At 31.9% G+C, this 27664-nt stretch overlaps 1 protein-coding gene across 1 annotated transcript; it reads left to right on the top strand.

Annotated features, from left to right (window-relative positions):
- The first annotated feature begins 1451 nt into the window (after positions 1-1451).
- LOC107452863 (uncharacterized) lies at positions 1452-26336 on the top strand. The gene is made up of 6 exons (XM_016069484.4): positions 1452-1611; positions 13458-13510; positions 17233-17340; positions 20812-20859; positions 23761-23817; positions 26200-26336. The coding sequence occupies exons 1-6, from the start codon at positions 1500-1502 to the stop codon at positions 26248-26250; spliced, it is 429 nt and encodes a 142-aa protein (XP_015924970.1). The 5' UTR covers positions 1452-1499; the 3' UTR covers positions 26251-26336.
- Positions 26337-27664: the final 1328 nt, after the last annotated feature.

The raw sequence follows: 27664 nt of genomic DNA, 5'->3' as shown, positions 1-27664 counted from the left end.
TTTTTGCAATAAATCTGTTTAATTCTGCTTGTTACTTTTCAGTATTTTTTCTTAACTTCTGCAGAAATAAAAAAAAAAAATAGAGAGAAAACCGAAAGTAAGTGCATAACTGATAACATGAACTAATTTTCACATGGATAAGTTTTAGGCCACTTTTCAAATTAACGTTAAAATGAGTTTTGACTCTGTTTACTATGAACTAAACAGTACGCGTTTAGAAACTTACATGAATACTATCCACCATCACTTGTAGTTCAACCTAAATCACAATATTTAGAAACAAGTATCATCATCTGAGCTATTTCGTGGAAATATGAAAAACGTATTAGAAAGTAAGTAGCTAAATAATGCATTGCTATTTAGAGTCATCAAATATTTGAACTAATAATAAATTACTTGCACTGAAGCAAATGTTAAATTAGTATTTAAATTGTGATACTTTTTATTATTTCAAGTTTGCTCATTATCTACCTAGCACAAAAAAATTTTAAACTAGATTTAAAGTTTACCATCTGCTATTCCCAATGAATAAAGTTAAAATATGAATCAAAAACATAATTTTTATGTGCATTAAATAGTTGAATTAACATTAATTACTTAAAATGTCTCGAATTAAGTGTAAAACTCACAAGTGTATTCAAAAGTTAAAAAAAAAAATTAAAAAATAAAGCTCTGGCCCACGCGATGTTTGAACCTATCACCTCTCGGACAAAAGACACCCACGTTTTCCTGTTACGCGATCGGAGCCCCACGGTTGATGCAAAATGTTTTACCTGTTATGCTCCATAAAACAATTTTTAGAAACAAAATGATAATAACTGATTGGGCCTAAAAATAAGTAACAAATTCGAATTCAGTGGCTCAAAATATGAAAAAGAAGTTTTGTTCAGTATTAAAATTTCATACTACTTCATTTTTAGATAATAAAAGCCACAAGTTTATTGATCGTAAGTTTACTGAGATTCAAGTAATGCTTTCAGAAATCTCTTAAACTCTCTTATCTCTTGTTATATAAATTTAAATAGATAAATTATAAAAGAAAAAAAAGCTGAATTACTAAATAAAAAAGAAACTTTGAATAAAGAACTTATATAAGGAAAAAAATATTTTGCAATTTCTGCCACGCTATATACAATGTTACCATTATACCTAGATACAAAAAATACATAGTCTTTTTTTGCATATTGTCTTATGAATGTTGTTCACATTGTAGTATGTCACAATTAGAGAAAGCTGAACAAATGAAACAGAAAGCCATAATAAAAACTCGTTCTATTTTTTAACTTTTAATTTCAAAAAGTCATTGTTTCCGCAATAGGAAAATTTGAAAAGGTTATTTAAAATATTTCATTTAAATAATTATTTTTTCCTACATTATAGATCAAAACAACCATCTAATTTCCTTTTATACACGCAATCCTAAATTACGCTTGCTATTTAAAAAGGTTGTCATTCGCAACACAATCCAGATTTATGTTGAAGACATAATTGCTTCTGCTATGATTCCACTAAAGCTACTGCTTATTATTTTCTCTTGTTTTTACGGAGTGAACGGTGAAGCAAGTGATGGTCTTCGGTCAGGTTGTTGGATCTGGGGAGCATGCAAAGCAGGTACTTTATCTATATAATCTTGTCATACACGGAACATTCCATAAAACGTCAAAAATTTATTAGCAGAATTTTTAAGAAAATACAGCTATTTCTAGCACTTAATTCCAGCGGTCACAGTACCTTTGCAACAATATTTTTAAAATAAAGGTAGAATCATTCATTTTGTGGAAGCTTTACATGCTCATTTAACTTATAATCAATAATTTATCTTCAAAAAGTAATTAAACTGTTTAATTTCTTTGAAATGTTTAAGTTGAAAAAATTAAAATTTTTTAAATCCTTAAGGATTTTTAAATCCCTATTATTTCAACATATTTTCAAAAATTCTTTTTTTCTCATTGCTTACAATATTCATCTTAACAACTTTGCGCATTCATTTGTTGATATATCAATTAAAATATTTTTGTTAGATTATTTTGTAAAAATGTAGAAAAAAGGTTAAAAATTCCTGTCTGGTATATATAACATGCTGTAAAAATTGTAATACTTCATAAAATGCTTGTTCCACGCACAGTTTAAATAAGCGTATTATACTTAAGATAAAAAAGATTATTTCAAAACTTTATCTTAAATAGAAAAAATTCCTTAGGGATTTAATTAAGATAAAAACACAAAATTATCATCTGTGATGCCACAATTGGCATTACATATTTATTTTCTATCCTTTTAAAATAACTTAAGCTTTTTTTTATTAATAGAATTATATATTTAAAATAAATTTTAAAATTTATTTTAAATAATTTTAATTAATCTTTTAAAACGAACACGAACATAAAATATTTATTTCTTCTCTTCTAGATCAATGTAACGGAAAATTTTTTTATTTCATTGCCAGGCAGACTTATTAATTCACTGTCGCCTCTAATCGAAAACAAAAATCTATATTTATAACTTTTTAGTCTAAATTTCCAACGGCTAAATGTTTCGGTTGCGTGGTTGTAATAATTCTTATAAATTTGTTGGCGACTCGTGATCGCCAAGGTGTCCTTTTAAACCCATATTGATATGCTGGTTGGCTTTGTTTTGGCTATGATATATTATGATAAATCGCCAAATTGTGGATCTCCTACCCATACTTTCTACGTCCGTTGGGAATAATTATATTCACTTGGAATTCAAAATTTGTGGTGACTAGGAGTCCCCTTTGGGGTGCTCCTGTCCCAGTCATCTTAACGGTTTAAAAATAAAAGATATGCAATCGTAACAAAATGCTAACAAAAACTTCTTGATGTGGAAGTTATATTTCCTTGATCCCTTCAAGGGATTTATTTTTGATAATTGGTAATTATTATGATGATTTTTATTGATGGCCATTCTCTATAATCTCCAAGAAATATTGCTTAATAAATTGGATTTCCATATTCACGATTCATATTTTAATTTTTTGGAGACTTTCATTTTGTTTCATCCATTTACTATTGTTAACGGCCAGTACGAACAATAATGAATTAAGATGAATTTCACTATACGAATATTGGCGGCTAAGGACGGAGGACCAAACCTCCCCCACAATCATCTATGAAAAAAGGCACTCTCAAGTCTGTCAGCTGTGCAAGTTTCTGTATTAAGACAATCTTAAATCATTCATAACTTGTTTTAAAATGTAGATAGAGGGATGATTTTTTCAGAGCATTTGAAAAAGTTTTAAGTTTTATTATAAACAATAAATTTTTTTCAGATACTTTGGTAATTTTTGGGTACTGTGACCCCTTATACATCAGTGTAGCACACAACAAGTCCAGAAACCTCAGACCTTAATTCGCAAATCAAAGCACTATTGTAGTCACAAGCGGACTAATAACCAAGACTCTGACAATGCACACTAATATTTATTTAAGCGAAATTTTTGACATGATTCCATATAGTTTTCGTCCAACTCCGTAATTATAAGTTCTATAGTTTCGAAACTGGAATTTTCCAGAACTATAATTTTGTCACCAAAAATTCACCAAATATCTCCAAGCTACCGACATGAATTCCAGATCTGAAAAAAATGTCGCCAAACCGAGTTTTATATAAGAGTTATGAGTCATATTCTCTCAAAATTACATTGGAATTAAGCGACTACTTGCATATTTTTAATTAAACCATTTATTTAGGTTCCGTATGAGATATTTAGCCTCACAATGGAGCATATAGGTTTATAATACGGGATACAGGAATATAATATATATGTGTCATAAATATCGCGCATATAAATATTACTTGATTTAAGGGTTATAGGAAAATGCTTTCAGTTGAAATTTTTTTTCAAATTATGTTAGCTTTAATGAACAAAAGTTTTGATCACGTGACGAGTTGTGATAATTTTTTAGAAAAGTTATATTCGTATACGTTGCTTTAATGTATAAAACTTAATTTATAAAAATTCCATTTATTTATTCTTAAACGAGTCTGTGAAATCATTTTGAAAAAAATTTACACTTTACACAAAGAACTCCAAAATTATGACTTGCACAACTTTCGCTCAAAGAAATAGAAAAAAGAAATCATCTGTTTAAGGGACCGTATCAATATAGCATTACGTCTTCGTCCGCGGTCAAAAGTTTCCTTACTTGGCGTTTTGAATGAATTTGTAAGACTAAAAGATGCTTTGATGTGTTAAGCTTAATGTTTTGATCTTACCCTTATATAAATAAAATATTTGAAATTAAATTTATGAAAAATGTAAAAGTGAAATTATCTAATGAAATTATTATTTTAGAATGAAAGAGTTTTAAATGCAGGCAACTTTTCAGTTGAGTGCTCGATGCATAGCATAATTTATTCTTATTTGGTTGAAACTATTAAAAGCTATTTGCATTTAGAAAAGAAAAAGTGAAATATATTGATAGAAATAAAGTTATCAAAATTTATATTTAATTATTTTAACAAGTTTATTTAGAAATAAATGCTTGATAGTTTGCATAAATTCGCATTTATTTCGCATGTATTTTTAGGAACGAACAAAATTTTTACTTCACAATTTATTCTTTTTTAGTGAAATACTTAAATAAAATTTACTTTTAATAATATAAAGCTTATGAAAGTTGCTCTTCCAAAACAAAAAAAATTATGTTATAAATTAAATGCGTTGGAGATCTAATAAAAGGGAAATTAAAAATAAATCTCAATTAAGTAAAAATATCATTTTATTATTTTTCCAAATTTTATTTTAAAGGCAATTGACAATCACAAATTAACAATTTACTTACCAATGCCCAAAAATTGACTTTGTGTGGAGAAAAATATTGAAATTATTTAGACTCAGCTTTAAAAATAATTAAAAGATTAAATTCAAAAAACTTTTACTAAGTTTACAAAAATTGACAGTTCGCAATATATTTAACCTTATATTTTAAATTTTAATTGAAAGGAACGTTAATTATTATTAAAGATAAATAATATTTCTTCCTTTTGACGAAATTTTTCTTTTTTGCAATTGGGTATTTGCAACTCAATAAGAAGATCATGGATACCCACACGTCATTTGCGACGTCAGCGTACTGCACATTTTTAACGATATTATTTTTTTTATTTAATAACAAGAAAAAACTTAAAACACTTTTAAAATAAACTATTTTTGCAATTAAAGATTTTAATTTATTTATGAGTTAAAGATTTTGTGATAAATACGTTTTTTTTAAATATGTTTTAAATTGCGAGTAATAAGAGGTTAATAGGACACCTACAAGTGACGAAGTGTGGGTTACTTAATCCTCGTTAGTTGTTAAAACGCGGCATTTGTTTATGTTTACAGGTGTTCTTTTCCATTCGAGTTCGAATAAGTCATGCCCTTCAAGTATCAATTCCCTTAAATGGCACATTCTATAATCTAACAGAAAGATTCATTCACTATATATTTCTTACTTAACACAAGAACAGGCATCCCGCCATGCAAAAGATAAACAAACTAATGATGCATTGAAGTTGCCAGGTACACAAATCAAAAATGTAGCACGGTTACAATAAAGCACATATACAAGACACTTAAGCTTCGATTTCGCAGGATCTGTACGACCGATTTTGCTCAAATTTTGTAATTTGCCGTAAAAAATTACATTTTTTTAAAATGATGCAAAAATTGTGTTGTTTCAAAAATTTTTATAGCATTCATGAGTAAAATATTAAAATAATAATAATGAATATTTGCTAGAAGTTACTTTTACATGGAATTATAATTAGATAAACAGATTTTAAAATAGTGTGTGAAAACTTTTTAATTGGCATACAAATTTCTCGAGATATGACAAAACATGAAAAAAATAATATTTACATTAAGGGCTCCAAAATAAGAACAGCTCACCTGACCAAATTATTGGGACCATAGTTCCCAAAGTGTGACTACCCCGTGTATTTTGGGGGTCATAAATCCGAATCCTTCAAAAAAAAAGTATGGTTACTCATAGAAAAAACTTTTTTGCATCTGATTTCGTAATTTAAGATAAAGTCCGCTCTTATGTTGTTGTTCTTGCTTATCCCCTTGGTCTAGAGCCCTAGACCATGTCCAGAAGATCATGTCGCATCAGCAAGTCATAGACAGTCTCTCCATCACTCATCAGTTGCCCCCTCAGGGGGTTTACCTTCTTTAGGTAAACACAGTCTCCCTTCCCTAGTGATCCGTCCTCCCTTCCCTTTCCTCTCCCTTTACTCCTACTTTTCCCTTTCTCTTCCCCCTTGTCGTGGTTGCCGAATTTACAAGTAAGGGCTTTTCATCTGTGTTTGATTACCACCCTGTTGTATCAGACCCAAATGGAAAGAGACCACCCGCGTGTTTGCCGTGCGTGGAGACCTGCCAGGATCCCTGGAAAAGGGGGTCCTGGCAGTTGAGGGGCATCCTGGTACCCCAATACACTGCTTCGTCCCGTGCTTCAGGTAAACGGGAGGTGCATATTGGCCTGTATGCATCAACCGGCTAGTCACGACGGTCATCAGTTGGCTTGGGTCAAGTTCGGGGTCACTTATTGGGCATCTCGTTAAGGGTGGAGGCTGCTTCAGGGGTGACTCGTGGACGTATAGCTATTGGTTAGCATCGGTGTCAAGTGACGAATTATGTTACTTGCATCCCCTTAGTAGGACTCCGTGGTGGGTGATGCCGCTGGTAGTAGAACTGTTTTTTATTTTCTATGGCTGAAGATAGTATGGTGTTGAGTTCCGCACACCAATGCAAAAACAGCGGAACAACTCTTACACCGCATGTATAAGCTCGTTATTTCATCATAACATTGACGAATCCTGTTATATCAAACACTTCATTCTCTAAAGTTTCACCATTCCTAATACACAAGACTCTCCTCTCCGTACTGGGAGAAGTAGCCTCTGTGAGAAAACTGCCTTCCGGCGACCTTTTAGTGCAGACGACATCCGAAAAGCAAGCCACTGCCCTATCTAAGTGTACAAATATATGCACCTTTAATGTAACTGTCACTCCTCACAAATCTCTGAATACTTGTCGTGGAGTAATATCTCAAACTGAATTTATAGACGACGAAGTATGATCTTAAAAAACCTGCAAGACCAGCATGTTGTCGAGGTCCGTAGGATTGAGATTCGAAGGAATGAACAACTCATTCCAACGAAACATCTTATCCTTACGTTTGCCTCTCCAACATTACCATCTGCTGTTAAACTTGCATGGTATAATTGTCCAGTCAGACCCTATGTCCCAAACCCTTTGAGGTGCTTTCAGTGCCAAAGGTTTGGCCATTCAAAAGCATCTTGCCGAGGTACATCTGTTTGTGCTCGCTGCTCTACTCCAGGCCATTCAGACACTTCCTGTGAGTTACAATCCCTTTGTATTAACAACAAGGGAGCTCATGAAGCTTACTCAAGGAGTTGTCCTAGATGATCAGAGGAGAAAGAAATTCAATCAGTGAAAGTTATGCAGAACCTAATCTTTAATGAAGCCCGTCGAATCGTTACTGCCCGTACACCCCATCCGGGCGTTTCATATTCTACGGCTGTTAAGACTTCATATTGTTCTATTGGTACTCAAACTGATTCCCCGGCTCAAACATCTACTAAAAATAAGCAGATTAAACCACCAACTCAAAAACCGAAATTTAACTTTTCCATACCATCAACATCTAATAGGACCACCTCACCTCCACCTAACAAAACATTTAAAATAGACAATTCCGAAAAGGCTCGACCTTTTCCAAAGCAAATCCCTTCAAATAAACTACCCCCTAGTCAAAAGTCTGGCTATTCCAGGAAGAAAAAAGAGGCAAAGTACGTTCAACTGGCCAATCAATCCACTTCTTCTGCTTTACAGAAGATGGATTGTGAGGTAGAATTGTCTTTGCATCCTTCTGACGACGAATGTCTACTCGATTGATCTCTGAATATTTTCGTTAACTTTTAATCATCTTTTCTTATTCCATAATGTCCATATGTTTCATATCATGGAACTGTCGCGGTTTGCGAAATAAGGTCTCTGATGTCAAGGACATTATTTCAAAATATCAACCTGCATGCATTGCCTTGCAGGAAACACATTTAATGTCATCCAATGCTTTTAAACTGCGCAGCTATTCTTGCTATCGGCAGGATTTTAATGATGGAAATCAACCTCATGGCAGCGTAGCAATTTTAACTTCATCAGCTTTTCCATCAACTCACCTTTCATTATCAATCTCATTACAGGCTAAAATAGTTCAAATTCACATCAATGTTCTGATTACAGTCTGCTCTGTCTATCTACCCCCTCACGCATCCATTTCTCAAACAGATTTGAAATTACTGATAGTTCAATTACCTTCGCCTTTTATTTTGCTCGGAGATTTTAATGGTCACAGGGAATTTTGGGGCAGTCCCGCCTCCAATGACCGGGGGCGTAAAATTGAGCAACTCATCCACGACCATAATCTCTGTTTGCTTAATAAAGACGAAGAAACTTATTTTCATTCACCTACTCGAACCTTTCACTCCATTGATCTAGCATTATGTTCACCCGCTATCTTACCTTTTATAAACTTTTCAGTGAGTGATAATCTTCACAAAAGTGATTATTTTCCTCTCATTGTTTCATATTTTACTTCTGTTCCCATGAGCTCACGACCATCAACTTTCATATTTCATCGAGCTAACTGGCCTCTATTTACAATGCTTGCTCAGATTACGGAAGATATGATAACTCGCAATACTATAGGTGCTGCTATTAATAATATAATATCTGTAATTCTCCAAGCGGCAGAAGAAAGTATTCCTAAGTCGTCAAGTTCGCTTCCACGCCACCGCAAGGTGTAGTGGAATGAGGAATGCGCAGCTGCCTACAAGGAGCAGAGACGCTTATGGAACATCTTCCGCCGTTATCGCAATACTGTTAACCTTTTGGCCTTTAAACGGGCAAAAGCTATGGCTCGAAAGATCAGACGCAAAAGTCAAAGAGACTCTTGGTCCCGTTATGTCCCATCCATAACATCTTCGACATCTCCCAGGCAAGTTTGGTCGAGAGTTAAGAAAGCTAATGGCATATATCGCGAACTTCGACTTCCGATATTTAAGAAAAACGATACCATGTGTTCTTCTCCTGCAGACGTTTGCAATATGCTTGGTGATGCATTTGCGGCTGTCTCTTGTCCAGAGAGTTACAGCCCAGCAATTCAACACCATAAGCAAACCGTCGAAAGGAATAATATAAACTTCGCATCGCGTCGTCTCTGCCAATATCACAGTGATTTTAGTTTTGCCGAATTACAAAGAGCCCTATATCGAAGTAAAAATACAAGCCCTGGTTTTGATGGTATTACATATCACATGCTCCGCCACTTAGATCGGACGTCTTTTTCAAATGTCCTTGTTCTATTCAACAGAATATGGACCGAACAAACGTGCCCATCTGTCTGGCGTGAAGCAATTGTAATACCTATTCTAAAACCAGGTAAAGACGCTAACGATCCTGTCAACTATCGCCCGATAGCCTTGACCAGCTGCCTTAGTAAAACATTTGAGCGAATGGTTAACTCTTGACTTGTGTATTACATCGAAAAAAAGCGTGTCATACCAGATTTTCAAAGTGGCTGTATATAAGTAAGTATATATTTCAAAGTAAGTGCCGGTCAATTTTAGACAATATTATTGAACTGGAATCCAGAATTCGTAACGCCTTTGTCCGCCGGAATCATCTTGTCTCTGTCTTTTTTGATATTGAGAAAGCATATGATCGGACTTGGCGTTATGAAATTTTCCAGACACTGTTTGACATTGGACTCCGGGGTCATTTGCCAATTTTCATCAAAAATTTCTTGCTGAGGCGCTATTTTCGTGTTAAACTTGTATCTATATTTTCTGATCTTTACGTTCAAGCGGAAGGCGTCCCACAAGGCAGCGTTTTAAGTGTCACATTATTCATCATACATATTTCACCAGCTTTAAACTTCTTGCCCCCCACTGTCTCTGGCTCTCTCTATGTCGATGATCTACACATCTCGTGTTCAGGATCTGACATGAGAGTCATCGAGCGACGACTACAATTAGCAGTGAACAAGATATTAGACTGGTGTGTTCAGAATGGTCACACTCTTTCACCATCTAAAGATTGCTGTATCCATTGCTGCCGTAAACGCGCGACTTATAATGACCCTGACATCTCCATTCGAAACATTAATATACCAGTCGTGCCACACACGAAATTTTTATGAGTCATTTTCGACAATAAGCTAACTTTCATACGTCATATTAGGCAATTACGTAAACAATGCGAACAGAAACTGAACATTTTGCGTGTACTGTGTAATACATTTTGGGGAGCTGATCGCTTTGCCCTGCTATGCAAATATCAAACGCTGATACTCTCACGGCTTGACTATGCATGTGCAGTTTATGGCTCTGCAACCGCTTCCAATCTACGTATCTTAGATACAGTACACCATTCAGCTCTTCGCATTTGTTCGGGAGCTTTTCGTACATCCCCCGCTGAAAGTTTATACGTTGTCTGCAATCAAATACCATTAGATTTACATCGCATGAAGCTATCTCTCAGTTATTACTTTCGTATCATGTCCTCTAGATATCATCTACTAAAGCATTATGTAATTTCATCAAGCTTGGAGAGATTACATGCAGCTAGATCTTCTCACGTCCATCCATTTCATGCTCGCATGCGTTTACTCATTCAAACTTTTGACATTTGCAAATCACCATCGCAATCAGTGGATTATCTTCTCATACCTTCATGGAACATTATACCATATAAATTTTATTCCCCTTTTATGATGTATAATAAATCTAATGTTGCACCCATTATCTACCAGCAACTATTCATTTCTCATCGTGACCAATATTCAGAGTATGTACCTGTGTTTACTGACGGATCAAAATCTGCGGGTTATGTGGGCAGTGGCGTCATTATCGCTGATGATACCTATAGCTACAGAATCCCAAGTATTTGCTTCGTCTTTACTGCCGAAGCTGCTGCCATCCTCTTGGCACTGCGGCTAATTTCCACTCGCTCTACAAGGAAGTATTGCATATACCCCGACAGTATGAGTGTTTTGTTTTCATATTTTATTCTGTTGGATACCGAGTCACGTCGGTATTCCAGGGAACGACTTGGCTGATTCGGCTGCACGATCTGCTACCTCTATTTTAACTATATCTGTACCTTTCTCGGACACAAAAACCTATATTCGACAGTTCATCACATCTGTTTGGCAACAACAATGGGATCTAAAAATTTATAACAAGTTGCATTCAATAAAAACAGATTTTAAACCTTATCCTGTATTGAGTCTGCGACATGCAGATGTAAAATTAAACCGTCTCTGAATCGGCCACACTCGGCTGACCCACCTACATTTGTTATTTGGGGAACCTCCTCCCCAATGCAACACCTCTAAAGTTTTACTCACTATCCATCATATTTTAATCATCTGTCCATGTTTTAACCGTCATCGTCTAACTTTTTTTGGTAGCTCTATGGTAACTGCAGGATTTGTTACGTGACTCTCATCATTCTAAAAGTTTTGCGTTTCTACGCGCAATTGATCTTTTATACTGTATACAACTGTTTTATTCTATTCACAATTTTATCTGATTTTATTCAACTTTGAATGTAACTGTTTTGAAATGCTTTACTACATTTACATTTTATTTGATTTTACTCACTTTTGAATACCTCTGTCACGTTGTATCCAGTTTTATAAATTCCGTGTGACTTTTAATGAGGAAAATTCGCAATATACATTTACCTTCATTTTAAAACCGTTTGTTTGGCGCAGCATGTCCTTCTTTGGACTTTGTGCCATTAACCCCTACATTCAATCAATCAATCACTCATCAGTAGCCTCACAGAGAAACCAATTTTGCGACTGATCCATGGCGATGGGCAAGAAGCAGCTTCAATTAAAAGAGGAACCGCATGGGCTGAAGTCTGACTTACCCTCATTGTGCCTGCATGCTTTAGTTGGACACAATGGAATGGCCTTCACGCCTAGAGTGGCCCTACCAGGAGAAAAACCATCCCGTCCAGGGGCACCCTCCCGCCCCGGTAAGGTTGCAAGCAGGACTTGGGAGGGGTCCGCACTCGGAGGGGTAGCATATCTGAGATCGTCCTTGGGAGGGGTAGCATATTTGAGATCATCTTTTCCAGTCACTAGGATTGAGTCCTAGAACTTGAACATCCGATTATTAGACAAAAATTATTTTAGAAGGTCTGTTTTTCTTTTTGCTTACTATACTTCAAACGATTCTTCCTTTTACTATGACCTTTTTTTTAGAATCATTTTCTGGTTAGTCAAAAACTCGTTTTTATCATATGCTTCATGAGAATCAGAATCATCAGAATCGTTTGTTAAATAAAGCCATTTGTTAAAATAAACTCGTTAAAAAAAAGAAACAAATGTGTACAAATTGTAACAAACGTATCTTTCTCTTCTGGTTGGCAGAAAGATTCTATGAGCTGGACAATAATTTTATGTATTACTTGATTCTCTAAGTGCAATGTTTTATTTACTTGATTTAATTAAATTCGCTTTAATTTATGTTTTCATAAATTTCAAAATTTAACTAAAAAAAGAAAGAAAAAAAAGTGCACTTTTGTGTGGGCTGGTATTACAATAAATCATCTACTTCTCTGTGATTCCTTGTTAGGCGGAAACACACGAAGGCTATGCATTTACTAATGTATTTTTATGATAAAACAAAACAAAAACCACTATATCTCTTAAAAACTACCACGTATCTTAAAAACTAATATTTTCTTCAGATTTTCAACAATAATAAAATATCAAGAAAAAAGAAAATGAAAAAAAATTAATTTTTATTAAAATTGTCATAATTGAACTATTAAAAATAATGTAATTCTCAAATATTATACATTTTTACTCCATTAAGCATTTATATGAAAAAAATATAAATAAATTAAATTATAATCTAATTTTTATCAAACGGTTTTCACTGTAACTCATTTTTTTTCTTTAAGTGTATTAGTCTAACTTGCACTAAGTATACGCCCCCCCCTCAATATTGCATATAAACTTTAAATATCTATATCTTGGTTAATTTTTAAGCTTAGAGGACGCGCATTTTACCATTTTTATTATTTTCTATGAAAGTAAATTTTTGCTATTACATTTTTTGTCTTCGGGGTGGCATGCAAATTTAAAATTTGTAACCTATGAAAAAAATTCGTCTTGTTAAAAAAATTTATATAAAATGAATGATTGATCAAAAGAAATGTCTTTTTTTTAAAAAAAAAATTGCAAATATGTTCCCTAGATAGAGAGAAATTTAGGAGTGCAGTATTTCTGAAACACCCTGTATATAAAATGAAACATACGTTTAGAAATTCCTAGCAATAAGAACTGAATTAACTCCATATTTAGAAGCTCAAGGCCTTTTTGAGGTATCAATTTTTTTTTTTTTAGATGAAGCAAATCATAAGAAACTGCGCAGCTGCTATGATCCGATTCCAGATCCAGTAAGAAGCTTTTATTTTCTAATACTTATTTATTTCAACTGAAGTTAAAATGATTTCAAAGAAAAATCCTTATCAGATACATAATATATAACCCAATAATGTTCAAATTAAAAACTTTTTATTGTATCATTTAATTTAACACTGGTCAACATAAAATATTACAGTATAACTTACAGTACGACAGGGCAGTATAATTATGTCACTAAACTTTGAGCTTTGTCTATAAATGCTAAAAAAATCCGTAATATTTCTCTATGCATTGCAAGCAAAAAAGTGAAAAAATTAAATGAAAAAAAATTGTGATTTCGAAAGTATAAAAAGTATTTTTAACTACGTCTGGTCTACTTGTACTAATTAAAAGTTAAAATTTATGAACAGCAATTCGTTTTCTCTCAGCGCTTATCTTCTCTATCTTTCTCGTTTGTTAATGTTGATATCTAATCAAATTTGAGCAATACAAATTAAGATGTCAAGTAAGAAATATTTTTGTTTCCTTCAGGAGCAGAATGATGGTTTTTAGTGAAGGAAATGTCTACGAAAAATGTTGTAACTGGAAAAAAAAGTTTAAAAGTAAAAGTCCGTGTCAAATTTAAATACGAAACTCAACTTCTCCGCCTTTTAACTATTTCCGAGACGTATCGTCTAAAGAAGGTCAAAACTGGATTATTTAATCATTCCAGATATTTAACTTTAAAATCATTTGTTCGATCGAATTTCCAAAGCATTTTAATTATATCTGCACAATTATACGTTTCGAAGTGCTATTGTAAAATTAACTGTAATGTAAAATTAAAACCAAAAATATCCGGCTATGACGTCACTTAAGACTTTTCACAACAACGAAACATAAAGGAATTCAAGCAAAAAATTATTATTTTATTTAATTTTAATTAAACTTACTTTTGTTTTAATATTAATTTTTACTATAAATGTAGAAACTAGATATAATTTGGGTTTTTTAGCAAACATAATGATAAGTTTTGATTTCCTTCTTATTGTATGTTTGAACAAAAGATATTCCATCTAATCTTGAATCTAACTCAAAAAATTTCGCAATATAATTTTCTGAAAACTTATTAAACATAAATATTATTCATACAGCTTCAACTTACTAGACAGTTTTTACTTAAATTAAGAAAAAATCATTATTTATGCAACATGTTCTTTTGCTTTGTTTTTCCTTTAGTGTCCGAGATTTTAGTTCTCCGCCAACAAAAATGGTAGATTTAAGATTTTTCATTAAAAAAACGTAAAATTTCGATAATGATTTCGCTATTTTAAGTTATAGGCCTATTTGAACATACTGATGATCAGTTCAGTTTCTACGATTCAATCTTAATGTTTGTTAGGCCTAACATTAAATATTCTAAATAGTTAGTTTAGACCAGAGGTCGCCAAAGTGGTCTATATAGACCCCTAGGGGTCTATTTAACAAAAGCGGGGGTCTATCTGAGACAGGGGGGCGAATAGGGGTCGATCCGAATCGGAAGGGTCGATTGTGGGTCGAGAAAAAAAACAGTTCTCAATACGCAAATCACACATACCTAATTAAGTACGTAAAATTTGTGATTTTTTTTTTAATAATTGACTCAATATCAGTTTCGTTATAAAACATAAATTAATAAACGTATATTTATTGGGGTGAAACAAGTATTTACGTACCACAGCGTAGTGGCACGAACTCAGGGCAGTTTATAAGTCATATGCATATGTGCGCTTGTCCAAATGTCACGTGTGACGAGCATTGACGTTACAAATGCAAATATCATATGCAGTTTCAACTATCTTTGAAAACTGTGTTGAATATTTGTAGTGTCATTATTAAAACTTTTATAGTTTTGGATAATTAGTTATTGTTTCGATAAAACCATTTGTTTGGTTTAGATATCAATTCTAATTATCAGTGCACAAAAAAGAAGGTAAGCATTAATAATATGGATTAGTACAGCCCGCGACAAAACTATAGTACACTTTGTATTTTTTTTAGGAAAATTACCAAATTGACCAATTTTGACGAAAATTAAAATTGACCAATTTTGAACCCAATATAGCGAACCTTGCAAAAAAACACCAGGCACACCCATCTCATTGATCAAGAAGCAGTAAATCTTTAGTTACTTTACTTATTATATCTACTTATGCATAATTACTTATTATTTAATAATAAGGTATTTAAATTTCAATATTAATATATTTTTCATAAAACTATTGTTACACAATGTACTATTACTTTAATAAATGTTTAAAATCATAAAATAAATGTACAAACACAGTATCTAATAGAGTTTTATTTTAATTAACAGAAAATTACTTTTGTGGGGGTCGATGGAGATTTCGAAAAATTATATAGGGGTCGATGATCAAAAAAGTTTGGCGACCCCTGGTTTAGACGATCTTTAAAAGATCGTCTAAACTAACTATTTAGAATATTGGACGATATATTTGGGACGATATTTGGACGAATAATGTTTGGTCACAGAATTATGGACGATATTTTGGGAGACGATAAGAGATGATATTTTAGGTCACAAAAATGTGTTTTATTCGATGAAAAACTATTTTTATTAAAATATTTGGTTCCCTTACCATCAAAATATGGAGGTAGCGGTAGTTGCAATCTTTGAAATATAGTCTGGTAAAAATAAAAGGAATGTATGTGTTCATAAAATTCGTTTTTAAGAAGACAATTCTTTTTAAAGTATTTTCTTTAATAATTATCATTTCTTTTTTCTTTATTGATCTACCTACCATAATTTGAATTAACAAGTCCAAATCTGTTGATAAGAATTTACGCTATAAATCATACCATTTGATTTCTCTACTTCAAATATCATTGGCACTAATTAACTAGCATATTTAGATGTCAGATCATTAGTTCAAAAGTTATTCAGGATGTGAAATAGTATTTCGTTTGCTCATCAAAAAATTTTATTTGCTACTTTTTTTTTACAAAAATTCGTAAAGTGTACTTCAAAGGGGCGTATTACGGAAAACTCTTTTTCCATCATATTATAATTTCGCATCCACTGATTAGTAATAGTTTCAGCTAGTTCAAATATCTGAAGGTAATTTCACTTTAATTCACTCTTTGTCTTCCATAAACTTAAAAATAAATGTTTCTTCGTTTAGAATTGACCATGGAAATCAGTTATGGTTTTCCTGTTTGCAGAAATCACGCAGCGCGATAGTGGACGCTGCAGATTGTTAATGAATCTACAAATTATTTTTCATCTAAGATTTTTAATAATTTTTAAACAAAACTAAACTAAACTCATTAGCTCGACAGCCTACAGAGGGCTAAGGTCTACTGTCCCCATCTCAGTCTTCTTCATCTTGGGCTCTAGAGTGCAGGAGCAGATGTTCCGGTCAGATGGTCAGCCGAATGCGGAAGCCCCAGTGTTTAGCTCCCAAGCATGCTTGGTACTAATTTATCAGTCCACTGAAGGGATGAAGGGCTGAGTCAACTTTTGCCAACTTTTGCAATTATGTTAGATTTAAAAAAGTAAAATATCTGCTTCACTATGTCAGTGTCTCAATCTAGTTTTAATATATTAAAATCGAGAGCATTCTGCTGACATAATGATCACTGCTCAAATCGGATTAGATTTCAGATTATTATGAAATATTTTTATAATATGTAGGACTGTATTTTTTTTAAAGCCGCAAATTTTAATTCAAATAGTATTACTCGGAACTAATAAACTAGTAAAATTTATTTTCAGGAGAAAGCTGAACGCATGAAGGAAGCATCAGCTTCTGGAATATATGACTTTACTACAGACGTGGATGTGTTTCTTCAAAAATTTTGTAAAGAGGATAACGAACTCCAGGTAAGAAAATCCGGTAAATTCTGCGTCTTTACTCTTTCCAAACTAAATGTTTCTTAAAAAAAAATTATCTTCCAAACATATCTTAGTGTGAAATGAATACAAAATTTGCTGTCATGGCATTTTAATGAAAAATTACTATCATCATATCTGAGTTATAAGTCATTTTAAATTTGATCTATATTGAACGTGTACTGTTTCCTTTAGGTTTTGAAATAATAATAATAAAATAATAACCAATAATGAAACAACTTTTTTTTCGTCTTCGAAACCTTTCTAACAATATGATTTTCACATATGACTATACGATGTAAATTGTTTCTATCATATTTTATTGGTCTATAAAGAACTCAAAGCAATGCTGTATTTCTAAGAGAATTTATAGGTGATATTTTAAAATATTAAAAATTGTGCAGTAAGTTAATTATGAATTCTGAGAATCAAAAACTTTATTTCACTCTTTTCCTTGTACATTATGTTTTTTTTTCCTCTTTTCTCTGGATAACACAGATTATATGATTTAAATCCCATTGCGTTCAAGAGGGATCGCAAACCAACTATACTCAATGGAAAATATATGGTCATTCAGGAAGAAAGACCTATGGAGCATATTTCAAAAATCCATTATGAGGAACTGAAAATGACTAACTTTTTGATAAATCTAATTAAAAAAGGAAGAGAACCTGAAGGATATAAATATGTTTGATTTGCTGCGTCATGCTTAAAAATCCAGAGATTTCTTCTCATCATGTACTTCAGTTCGTCGACAAACTTTTTTAATTGGAGAAAATGAGGGCACAATGTTTTTAAAATAAAACTTCAATTTAGAACATAAATGTTGACAAATTAAGAAGAAATAGCAGACACCAGCAGAAATAATAAAGTTTTGAAATGGTCTTGCATGTAATTGAAAAAAAAAACTATTTTACAGCTTCATAGTCATGACGTGTACTCGGCATTTAATTTTTAAATTTTGTGAAAAAATCTCGTATCCTTATAACAGAACAACACAAACTATCTAATTTTGTCTTCTTCCATATTTTTTAAAGTAACTTTTAAATCTATTGACACATTTGGCTTCTAAATTTTAGATAACTAACACATAAATACTTAACTAGCACACATTATACGCAACATAACTTGCATTACATTACTAGTTAGCTAACTAACTCCTTGACATTACAGCTCATGTTGGACCATGGCCTCACTAACAATTTTCTCCAAAGTAGCCTGTCTCTAGCTCTTTGTTTCCAGTTTTGGACTTTTGGGTCTTAAGGTATTTTTCCACCTCGTCTAACCATCTCTTGGCCGGTCTTCCTCTTCTCCTTTGGCGCAGGCACTGCCCCTTGAATTTCTTCTTAGTGCCTCTGTTTTCCTCCATTCTCTCAAGCTCTCCTAGCCATTGAATTATCTTTGCTTTTACATAATTGATGATATCTTTCCCTTTAAATAGTCTTACAATTTCAAACTTACATCGCCTTATCCACAGATCACCCTCTTTGACAGGTTCAAAAATAGTTATAAGAATATTTCTTTCCCAGGTAATCAGCATTTTTTCTTGTTTCTGGGTTGGAGTCCATGTCTCTGATCCATAGATAACGGTTGGTCTGATTATAGTTTTATAAACCTGAAGCTTTGTTTTCCTCGTTATTACTTTCGATGTCAGCAATCTCTTATGTGCGAAATAACTGCGATTTCCAGCATTTAATCTTTGTTTAATCATAGTTTCATCGTTCCATAGCTTGTCATAGTTTCATCCTTTCACACTATTTGCTTAACAAAGGATCTGATTATTCTTTTGTGTTTGATTCTTACACTTATCGCAGTAGTTCTTGTGTCCTGAAACTGACTGATAAATTTTAAAGACCAATAAATAAACCGATCAGAACTTCATTTTAAGAAAAATGTGGTTTGCGGCAATATGCGTTAGGAACTGAAGTATTTCATTTCCACAAAATTGCATGTCAGGTAAAATTTTCAACTAATTAGTGGCCTTTTAATATACAAATAAATACTTTAAGAATTTGAATTGTCCGTGCGCAAGTGTGTTCCAGGTGGTGGTTCTCCAAAACGATGAATATCCGCTGTTCTTACCGGCAACCCATCACCAAACTTGAAATTAAGTTGAAAAGAACCTGGATAAAGCACAGATAATAGTACATAAATTGATGTACTATAGTTTAAGTTCAATAAACAGAAAACTTTCTTTATAGTCCAGATTTCATTTGAAGGTAAAGGAGTATAGAGACGCATGCGTGTAAAGTAGTTTAAACAATAGGGACAGAAGAACAAGTTCGTACAAGGATATAACAAGGGAAAGATAAAGAAAAAAGCAGGTATTGAATTAGTAAAACAGTGGCGTGTGAAGTTCTTGGCGTGAGCCCCACAGTGCAGCAGATATAATTAAAATTGACTTACAATTATCGGGAAACGGTAGGACACTCAAAAGTTATCTACTATCATTGACTAAATTCTTAGAATTTTTTTGAAATTGAGAATGACCCCCTAAAATCATTTTCAGAAGGTAAGGAGCAGATGAGTAAAAAGAAAAAGGTAAGGAGCTGAATGATTTTAGTAAGAGGAAACTCAAACCAGTAACTTGAATTTTAGCTGTGTAGAAAATGGGTCATTAATGTTCTGATTTTGGACGTATCTTTCGTGTTCTTTAGGCAGAATCTTAACGGTACGTTTAGTTTATCTAATGTACGCTAAGCCGCACTGATACAGAATTCGATAAATATACCAGCCATTAATATCAGCAATAACATTTTAAAGAATGGTGAAATTTAGTTTATTTACAGGGGAAAAACTCAAATTTATACGAAATAGTAGAAATTTAAGATCAGATTTCTGAATGATAAGGTAAAATATGCAAATTGTTAAAGTTCTATTTTGCGAGTTTGGTGGATTACGAGATTAATTTTAACCAAGGTGTACAGTGAAACCACGGTTCACAGCAATAACTTTAAGTTAAAGCAGCTCTTCATCGAAGAGATACCTATTTGAATAAATTTTATAAAAAAGAAAATCGTTTTTCCACCATCAAAAGAATTTAAATTTAACCAATTTTAAAAGACCCAATTACTGGTATTTATTGGTAGCGTATTGATCGAATTCCACGTCAGTGTGATCATTTTTTAGACAGCCGGTATTTTGTACTCAACCAGAAATAAATTTAAATTAAAAGTAATAATAATAAATTATTTATTTTACGGGATGCAAATCTTCGAGTTAATGGCAAAGAGTTAATAAAAAATTCCTTTTTCCAAGAATCTATGATAAAAATCCCCACAAAGTTGTGAAACATAGGAATTGGAGAAAAAAAGTATTTTGTTTAAAATGTATATCTGTGATTTTAATCTATGTGCTATGTAATGCATGTTAGCTCTTAGAAGTTATATCATGTATTATCGTATTTTACATAATTTTAACAGCATGCTATTTGTTGTACTACATTTCGTTTTAATATTTTAGGAAAAAATTACAGTTGAAGTTGGACAATTGGGTTTAGAAAAGTACTCCGTAAGACATTCTTTTTTTTCTTGACTTACATACATCAGTAAAAATACATCAGTAAAAATAAATTTCTTAAGCCTCAATTTACTGCTTGAAAAATAAATTATAAGTACGACATACAGCTTATAAAATATATGTAAAATGTACAGATTCTTATAAAAGAATATATGACTTTATATAGTTTATAAAAATGCTTGTAGTAAAAGATTGTTTTAGGAACGTATTACAATTGAAGTTGAACGAATGGGTTTAGAAAAGTATGGCATACTTTTTTTTCTTGAGTACTTAGTACATCAGTAAAAATAAATTTCTCATACCCCAATTTACTGCTTGAAAAATAAAATATAAGTATGACATACAGCATGTAAAATTAATATTAAAACGTACAGATTCATATAAAAGAACATATGACTTCATATAATTTATAAAAATGCTTGAAGTGAAAGATTCTGATTTTGTCGAATGCTTTATTTTATACACTTTGACAAATCTCTTTAATAAGTTTAAGAACGTAGAATATGTTTTCAGTAACTAATAATATTTGAAGTTCTAATGAATTATTTTTTATGCAAGTTAAATAAATATGGGAACATTTATATAAAAAAAGATTGATATGTTTATAAGTCCCCTCTCAGATGGTATGCGAAAGTAATTAATTCACAAAGTGTGATTACGGTATATTTGCATTCGTGGGAATAGAGTCAGATAGAAAAAATTACGCAAAAATTTACTATAATTTCTTATCTTAAAACAGGAATTCTAAAAATTGCTATTAAGGGCGATGATTACGGAACACCTTGCACTGTTATTAGAGTGAGTAGATTTATTTAAGTAAAATCATACAAACGTTTATAACTTCTAATATAAGCGAAAATATTAAAAGTGGATTTTAAGGCCACTGGTTTTGGGATATTCGATTCTGGTTGGATGTGAAATTTCATATGAAATATTTTTTTCGCAATTTAATATAGCTAAGAAAAAGACAACGACAGAATTACCTTGGTGAAAATGCCATTACGTTTTGTTGGAAAGAAATGTCCAATTGGAAATATTTTGCTTCCTAAAAACTCGTTTTCTCGTTATAGGCAAATGAAAATTCAATAGCTGTTACAATACGACAAAATTATAATGAAAATCTACCAATTAGCAAATCTTCAATTACTTTGTACTGTTCTTTTTTTCAAAAGTATTCTGGCACAGGATCAAACCATTACTACCAATGTAAACTGATTAAAAAGTCTGTACCTGAAATACTACCTGTGAATTGAAAAGTTTCAGTATATTTAAATGTGATATATTTAATAAGAATTAGTATATCATAGTATTAAGTAGTATATGTTTTAATTAGAGGCTGGGTGGCGCAGTTGGTTTGTCGTCGGCCTTCTGAGCCCAAATCTGCGGGTTCAATCCCGGCCCAGACACCGGATATTCGGGATGCACAAAATCCTCAACGGCCATGTCGTATGATTATGCGACATGTAAAAGATCCCTGGGGTGCCATATTGGCTCTTGGCATTTCTGACAAAATTAAATTCCTAGTGCACTTTAGCTTCCAAATAGAGTCTCGGTGCTGCCATCTAGTGTGGCAGAAACTAGACGTCCAAATTAACATGACCAACGGTATCTCACCCATTGTGGTGGTCCAGAAAGAGTGGATACCACCTCTGGAGAACGCACTAGGTCTGCTCATCAGCAAGACTGATTGTGCAGCTCTTTGGAAATAAAAAAAAATAATAAAATAAATAAATAAAATGTTTTAATTTAAAAAGTTCCCCTGAGAATGTTAATTTTTTTCAGAGCGTAATTTATTTAGCGTGGAAGGATTCCGGTAAACAAGCCAATTGTAAATAACACGGACAATTTATAAAAATATGGCCAATTTCAATTTTCTAAATTTTAATTTTGCTGAATTTGTCAATTTTTCTCATTTTATTTTAAAGTGTGTAACTTTTCACAAATTTCTCGATAGTCCTTTATTTTGAACTTCCTCAACAAACTTAGATTGTTACAAAGAAACTTCTTCCTTGCCCTCATGAGTTTTTTGAAACTACAAGTAATAAACACCGTCAATATTCTTTCAGTCAGCAAAAAAACAAAAGTGGACATCATGCCGAAAATGTAAAGAAATTTTGGTTACTAATTTTCATTTCAAATCATTTATTAATTATCTTCAATGGTATGTAACCGCCGACCTGCCTGTGTAGGGGCATGGAACTGTCCTTGCATCAAAAAGGTTCAGGGTTCGAATCCCGGGCAAGGTATGGATGTTCTTTCCTTCTCTGTACTATCTGTCCTTACTGTGGGAGTGATGTTGACCCACCTAATATGGTGCCCCTGTAAGAGAGGTCAATAAAATCGCCCTGTAGATGCCAGAATTGACGGATGTTAACACAGGCGGGCATTAGAAAAAAAAATGATATGTAACTGTTTTTTGTGATGTGATTATTTTCTTTGAAAAAGGGTTTATTTGTTCTGTTGTAAAAATATTATCGTTAGATATACTGCATAATCTTAAAATAATTAAAGATTACCTTCTCTAATTATTCATTATGATATTTGAACAAAAATCTAATATTTATGCTTATTTTCTTATTCTGGTCAAAATGACCGCCAGGTTGTTCTGGGTAGGTAAAGATGCCAGTCGTTCAAATGTTAAATAAATCTTAATGATTAAAAAAAATTTTTTTTTCTTCCATAACTGTATTAAATTTTACTATTATTATGCATAGTAGTATGTTTAATCTTATTAAGAGTCTTTCTCCTCAATAGTTTGGTGAGGAAATAAAATTTAAAAGCTTGATATTCCTAAAAGTATTTAACATGGGTTCTTTCCCAAACTATACTTACAAAATAAATCTGGTTTCTATTTATCTGTTTATTTCAATATTGTTTTTTGTTTTTATCCAGGAGTATTGCGCTAGCCCATGGACACGAGATAAATGTGAAACTTATCACAAAGTTATGGTAAGGGTCTTTATTTTTGCTGTTTTAAGAGATTCTTAGTTTTTTGTTTAAAGTCATACGTTTAAATATAATACTTCGTAACAAATTCACTGCCAGCTGCGTGCAAGTGGCTTTTCTATATCTATCACTGAGAAGTGGTAGGTGATAAAAATAAAATGAAAGTCGAATTTTCTTATTTTATTAGCCACTTCAGTTTGTAAAATTCACAATACATTTATTTCAATAAACAATGTATAATGTATATTATAATAAATATGTAAAAATGCATATTATAAATATGTAAATTTTATTCCTTAAAGTGAAAACTTGTAAATGTGGTCATTTCTGTTGCAAAATTTATTAAGTCTGTTACCAAATAAGGAGACAGATATGAAAATTTAAAAAAAAAATGGAGAAGCCAATTATTAAAAAAATATAATAATGCCTTCTTTGCTTTAAACTTGAAACCTAATAACGCCAACTTACACAACTCAAATAACTAGTTTTATGCAATTTATTACACGGGTTTGCGAGGAAAAAATACACATTGACCAATAAGTTCTCATACACTTTATTATTTTTATTAACCCCTTTACGATCGGTTAATTTTCTAGAAAACGGTCATAAAAGTGCCCATTTCTTGGCTTTTGTATTTGTATTACGTATTTGGTTAGTGCTGACATATAGCTTAAAATAAACTAACTATGTACAATTACTTTAAAAATATCCTGATACTGCCCTCTGGTGTGTAAAATGAGAAATAAAATATTTTCTGAGCAAAATAAATGAATTAGTTTTAGTCTTATTGGCGAGCTACTACTCAACACTCCAGCCCGTCAATATCACGGGAGCGAGAAATAGAGGGCAAAACTTCACCAAGTCATTTTCACGGGAGCGAGAAGGAAGGGAAGGAAGTAATACAAAGTAAATCATGCAAAAAATTTTTGAATAACCTTTACTTTAATCTTTTACGAGCTTAAATCTTTTCTCAAATCCATCGTAAGTATGGCTTCCATCGTCATCTCCTGGCATATATTTTGAACTACATTTTTGAATTTACTCAGATTGGTGATTTTATAGTTATTAAGTTGGGAGAGCATGGTGGCCAAACAGAGTGATCAAGCGGGTTAAGATTGGAGTTGGGAGTTCATTCATTTTTCGACGATATAATTCAGCTAAATGTTTGCTGCATCACTCTTGAACTCCTCCTGAGGTATAAGAAATAAGACCATCGTTTTGCAAGCAGAGACTTTCCGTCTAAACATTCTCTGCTCACTCGCAGTAAAATGTTTTCCAAAACATCAGTTATATAATATTGTTAATTTTACAGTCGTTATTTTACTTACAAATTTGTACAGAATTTTAAGATACATCACAGACAATGCAAAATAGCAAGGAAATCATTTTTTTAAAATTATCTTTAGACTAAACAGAAATTTAACATATGAGAAACAATTTTTTTCAAATATTTTTTTTATATGTTGTTTCTTAACAAATTTTTCCTTCGGAATGGTACTAATAGTTGGTACTAATGGTACTAATGGTGTTTAGAAAAAAAAATATATATCCCGTTTTTTACTCCAATGATGCTCAAATAATTTTGCTAATAAGTGTTAATTGAAATAAAATAAAAATTATCGATGGAAATGAAAAATAAAGAGCCAAATTTTTGGAAAAATAAATGGGTTATTTCTTTCAGGAATGCCATACTATTATTGGTGCTAATGATGCAAATATGCTAATATAGGTACAAGATATTTTGAGAATTTTTTAATGTGCAGTTTCGGCGTAGTAAAACGGTAGTAATACTGATTCTTAATTTAGATACTTTGAAAATAGGTTTATTATGGCCTCTCCAATGTATAAGAAAACAGAAAAAAATGGCTTGAAGTGGCAAATTTAAATTTTTACTTTGACTTTGAACAACATTATGCCAGTCGATACTGGATTAAGTTGTTATTTCGTCGGGATGAGCTACTGAAAATGAATTATGCAAAATCTAACAACGTAAAGTCATTGAAAGGGCAACAAATAATAATAAATAAAAAAGACAATAAAATAAATTTCACTTTATTATTTAAGTCCGTATTTGTCTTTCACATTTGTGCATGATTCACAGTATTATTCTATAATAATTTTGATTTATCGTTTTTCACGCTTTACAAAGTTCGGATATTCAGCTAGTTCGTTATCAAAAATTATATTTCAGGAATTGTTATTATGTCGAACAATAAGTATTGTTTTGATATAAAAAAATACATGTTTGATCATATACAGAATTATTTAAATACAGGTAAATACTAGTGTAATTTAAGTGATTCTCTATAAATTTGTATTCTGTATGTAATTTTTCTAAAAACGATATTAAGAAGATTTAATAATCAATTGTTCTTTATTTTTTAGTCCTGCATGCTTGATTGTATTGATGACTTCACAAAAAAAGGACTTTGTTAAAAAATTTCCAAGATTTTCAATATTGTAAATGTATTTAATTTTACATTAAAATATTAATAAAATAAAAATTAGTACTTGAAACAAAATATTTGCACAGTTTTTAAAATTTTTGGACTTTTTTTTTAATTTTGGGAAAAATTCGAAACTATTTACTCTATAAAGTGAAGTAGGAGCTAAATTGTTCAATGGTAATGCTTTTCTGAAGATTTCAATTCATAAATATATTTTTTGACATAATTAAATGGTATGTCGTGTTGATTGAAAAAACAATTTATTTGTCCCTGATATTTTTAAGCGCTGATGCAAGTATATCTTTGTCTGCTATGATTAAAAAATAACTGCGGAAATGGTTCTCCCACTTGAAGTTTTAGTTGTTTTAAAATCATTAATGTTATTTTTTATTAACAATTGTAGAAATCTTGACAAAATTTACCTTGCTTTAAATTACGTCGGTGACTTGTGACGATATAGCTCTCATAAGTAATTTGAATAATATTGTATCGGTCTACAGGTAATATCGGTCATCTGTAATATCACATTCGTTTACTAGAATAACTATTAATTGATACTGTAAAAACCTTAGGCAAGCAAATTTAATTAGACATATTAAGATTTTAGTTCCAGCTTAAGTATTTAGTACTAGAACAGCCAAATTTTGAACTTATCTAAAACTGCCATTTTCAGTCAATTTGACCCTCATAGGAAATCGATGCTTAAATGATGAATGTTTGTTAAAATACAATATGTAAAAGTTTTTAGTGATTGAAACTTTTATTTTATTTCTAACTCATTGACAATATTGCAATGTAATGTAATATTGTCTTACAGATTATTCTTCCGTCAAAATAAACGGCATGGCGTGAATACAAATAATACACATTAGCAACAATTGTTAACAATAACAACATTTAGCACAATCGTTAAGTTCCATTATTAGTTAGACATTAGTGCAGGCGTACACAGTATGTAGACGTGACAATCCACAAATTGTTTTCTAGCATTTCTCCCTGCTAGCATTTGTTTTATTCTGTAGTTCGAAATGGTAAAAGGCATGTTTCTTATTTTTTAGACACTGGATTTTCGAAAATAAGGGGCTAATAGATGCGCAAAGTACTAATTTGTAGTTCTTCAACAATTTCAATGAGTAATTGGGGTAGCTAAGGATTCCTTGAAAACAAGGATTTTTTGAAACTTGAATTTAAGCACAGAGAACAGTAACTTCATAAACGTTTTAAAGAAATGCAAGACAACTTTAACTTTCATCTCTTACAGAATAATTTTTAGCATCTAGTCTACTAAGCCTATATCCCATTTTGTACTATTCTAGTGACAGTGGTTACCTTCTTCAGTTCTATTGTCTGCAAACACATTCGCGTGAATAATATTCGGAATAATATAATTCTTTTTTCTTTAT

The sequence above is a fragment of the Parasteatoda tepidariorum genome, chromosome 3 (genome assembly GCF_043381705.1).
Source record: "Parasteatoda tepidariorum isolate YZ-2023 chromosome 3, CAS_Ptep_4.0, whole genome shotgun sequence".
NCBI lineage: Eukaryota > Metazoa > Arthropoda > Arachnida > Araneae > Theridiidae > Parasteatoda > Parasteatoda tepidariorum.
Note: the sequence above shows the minus strand (reverse complement) of the source record. Positions and strands in the feature narration are given on the sequence as shown.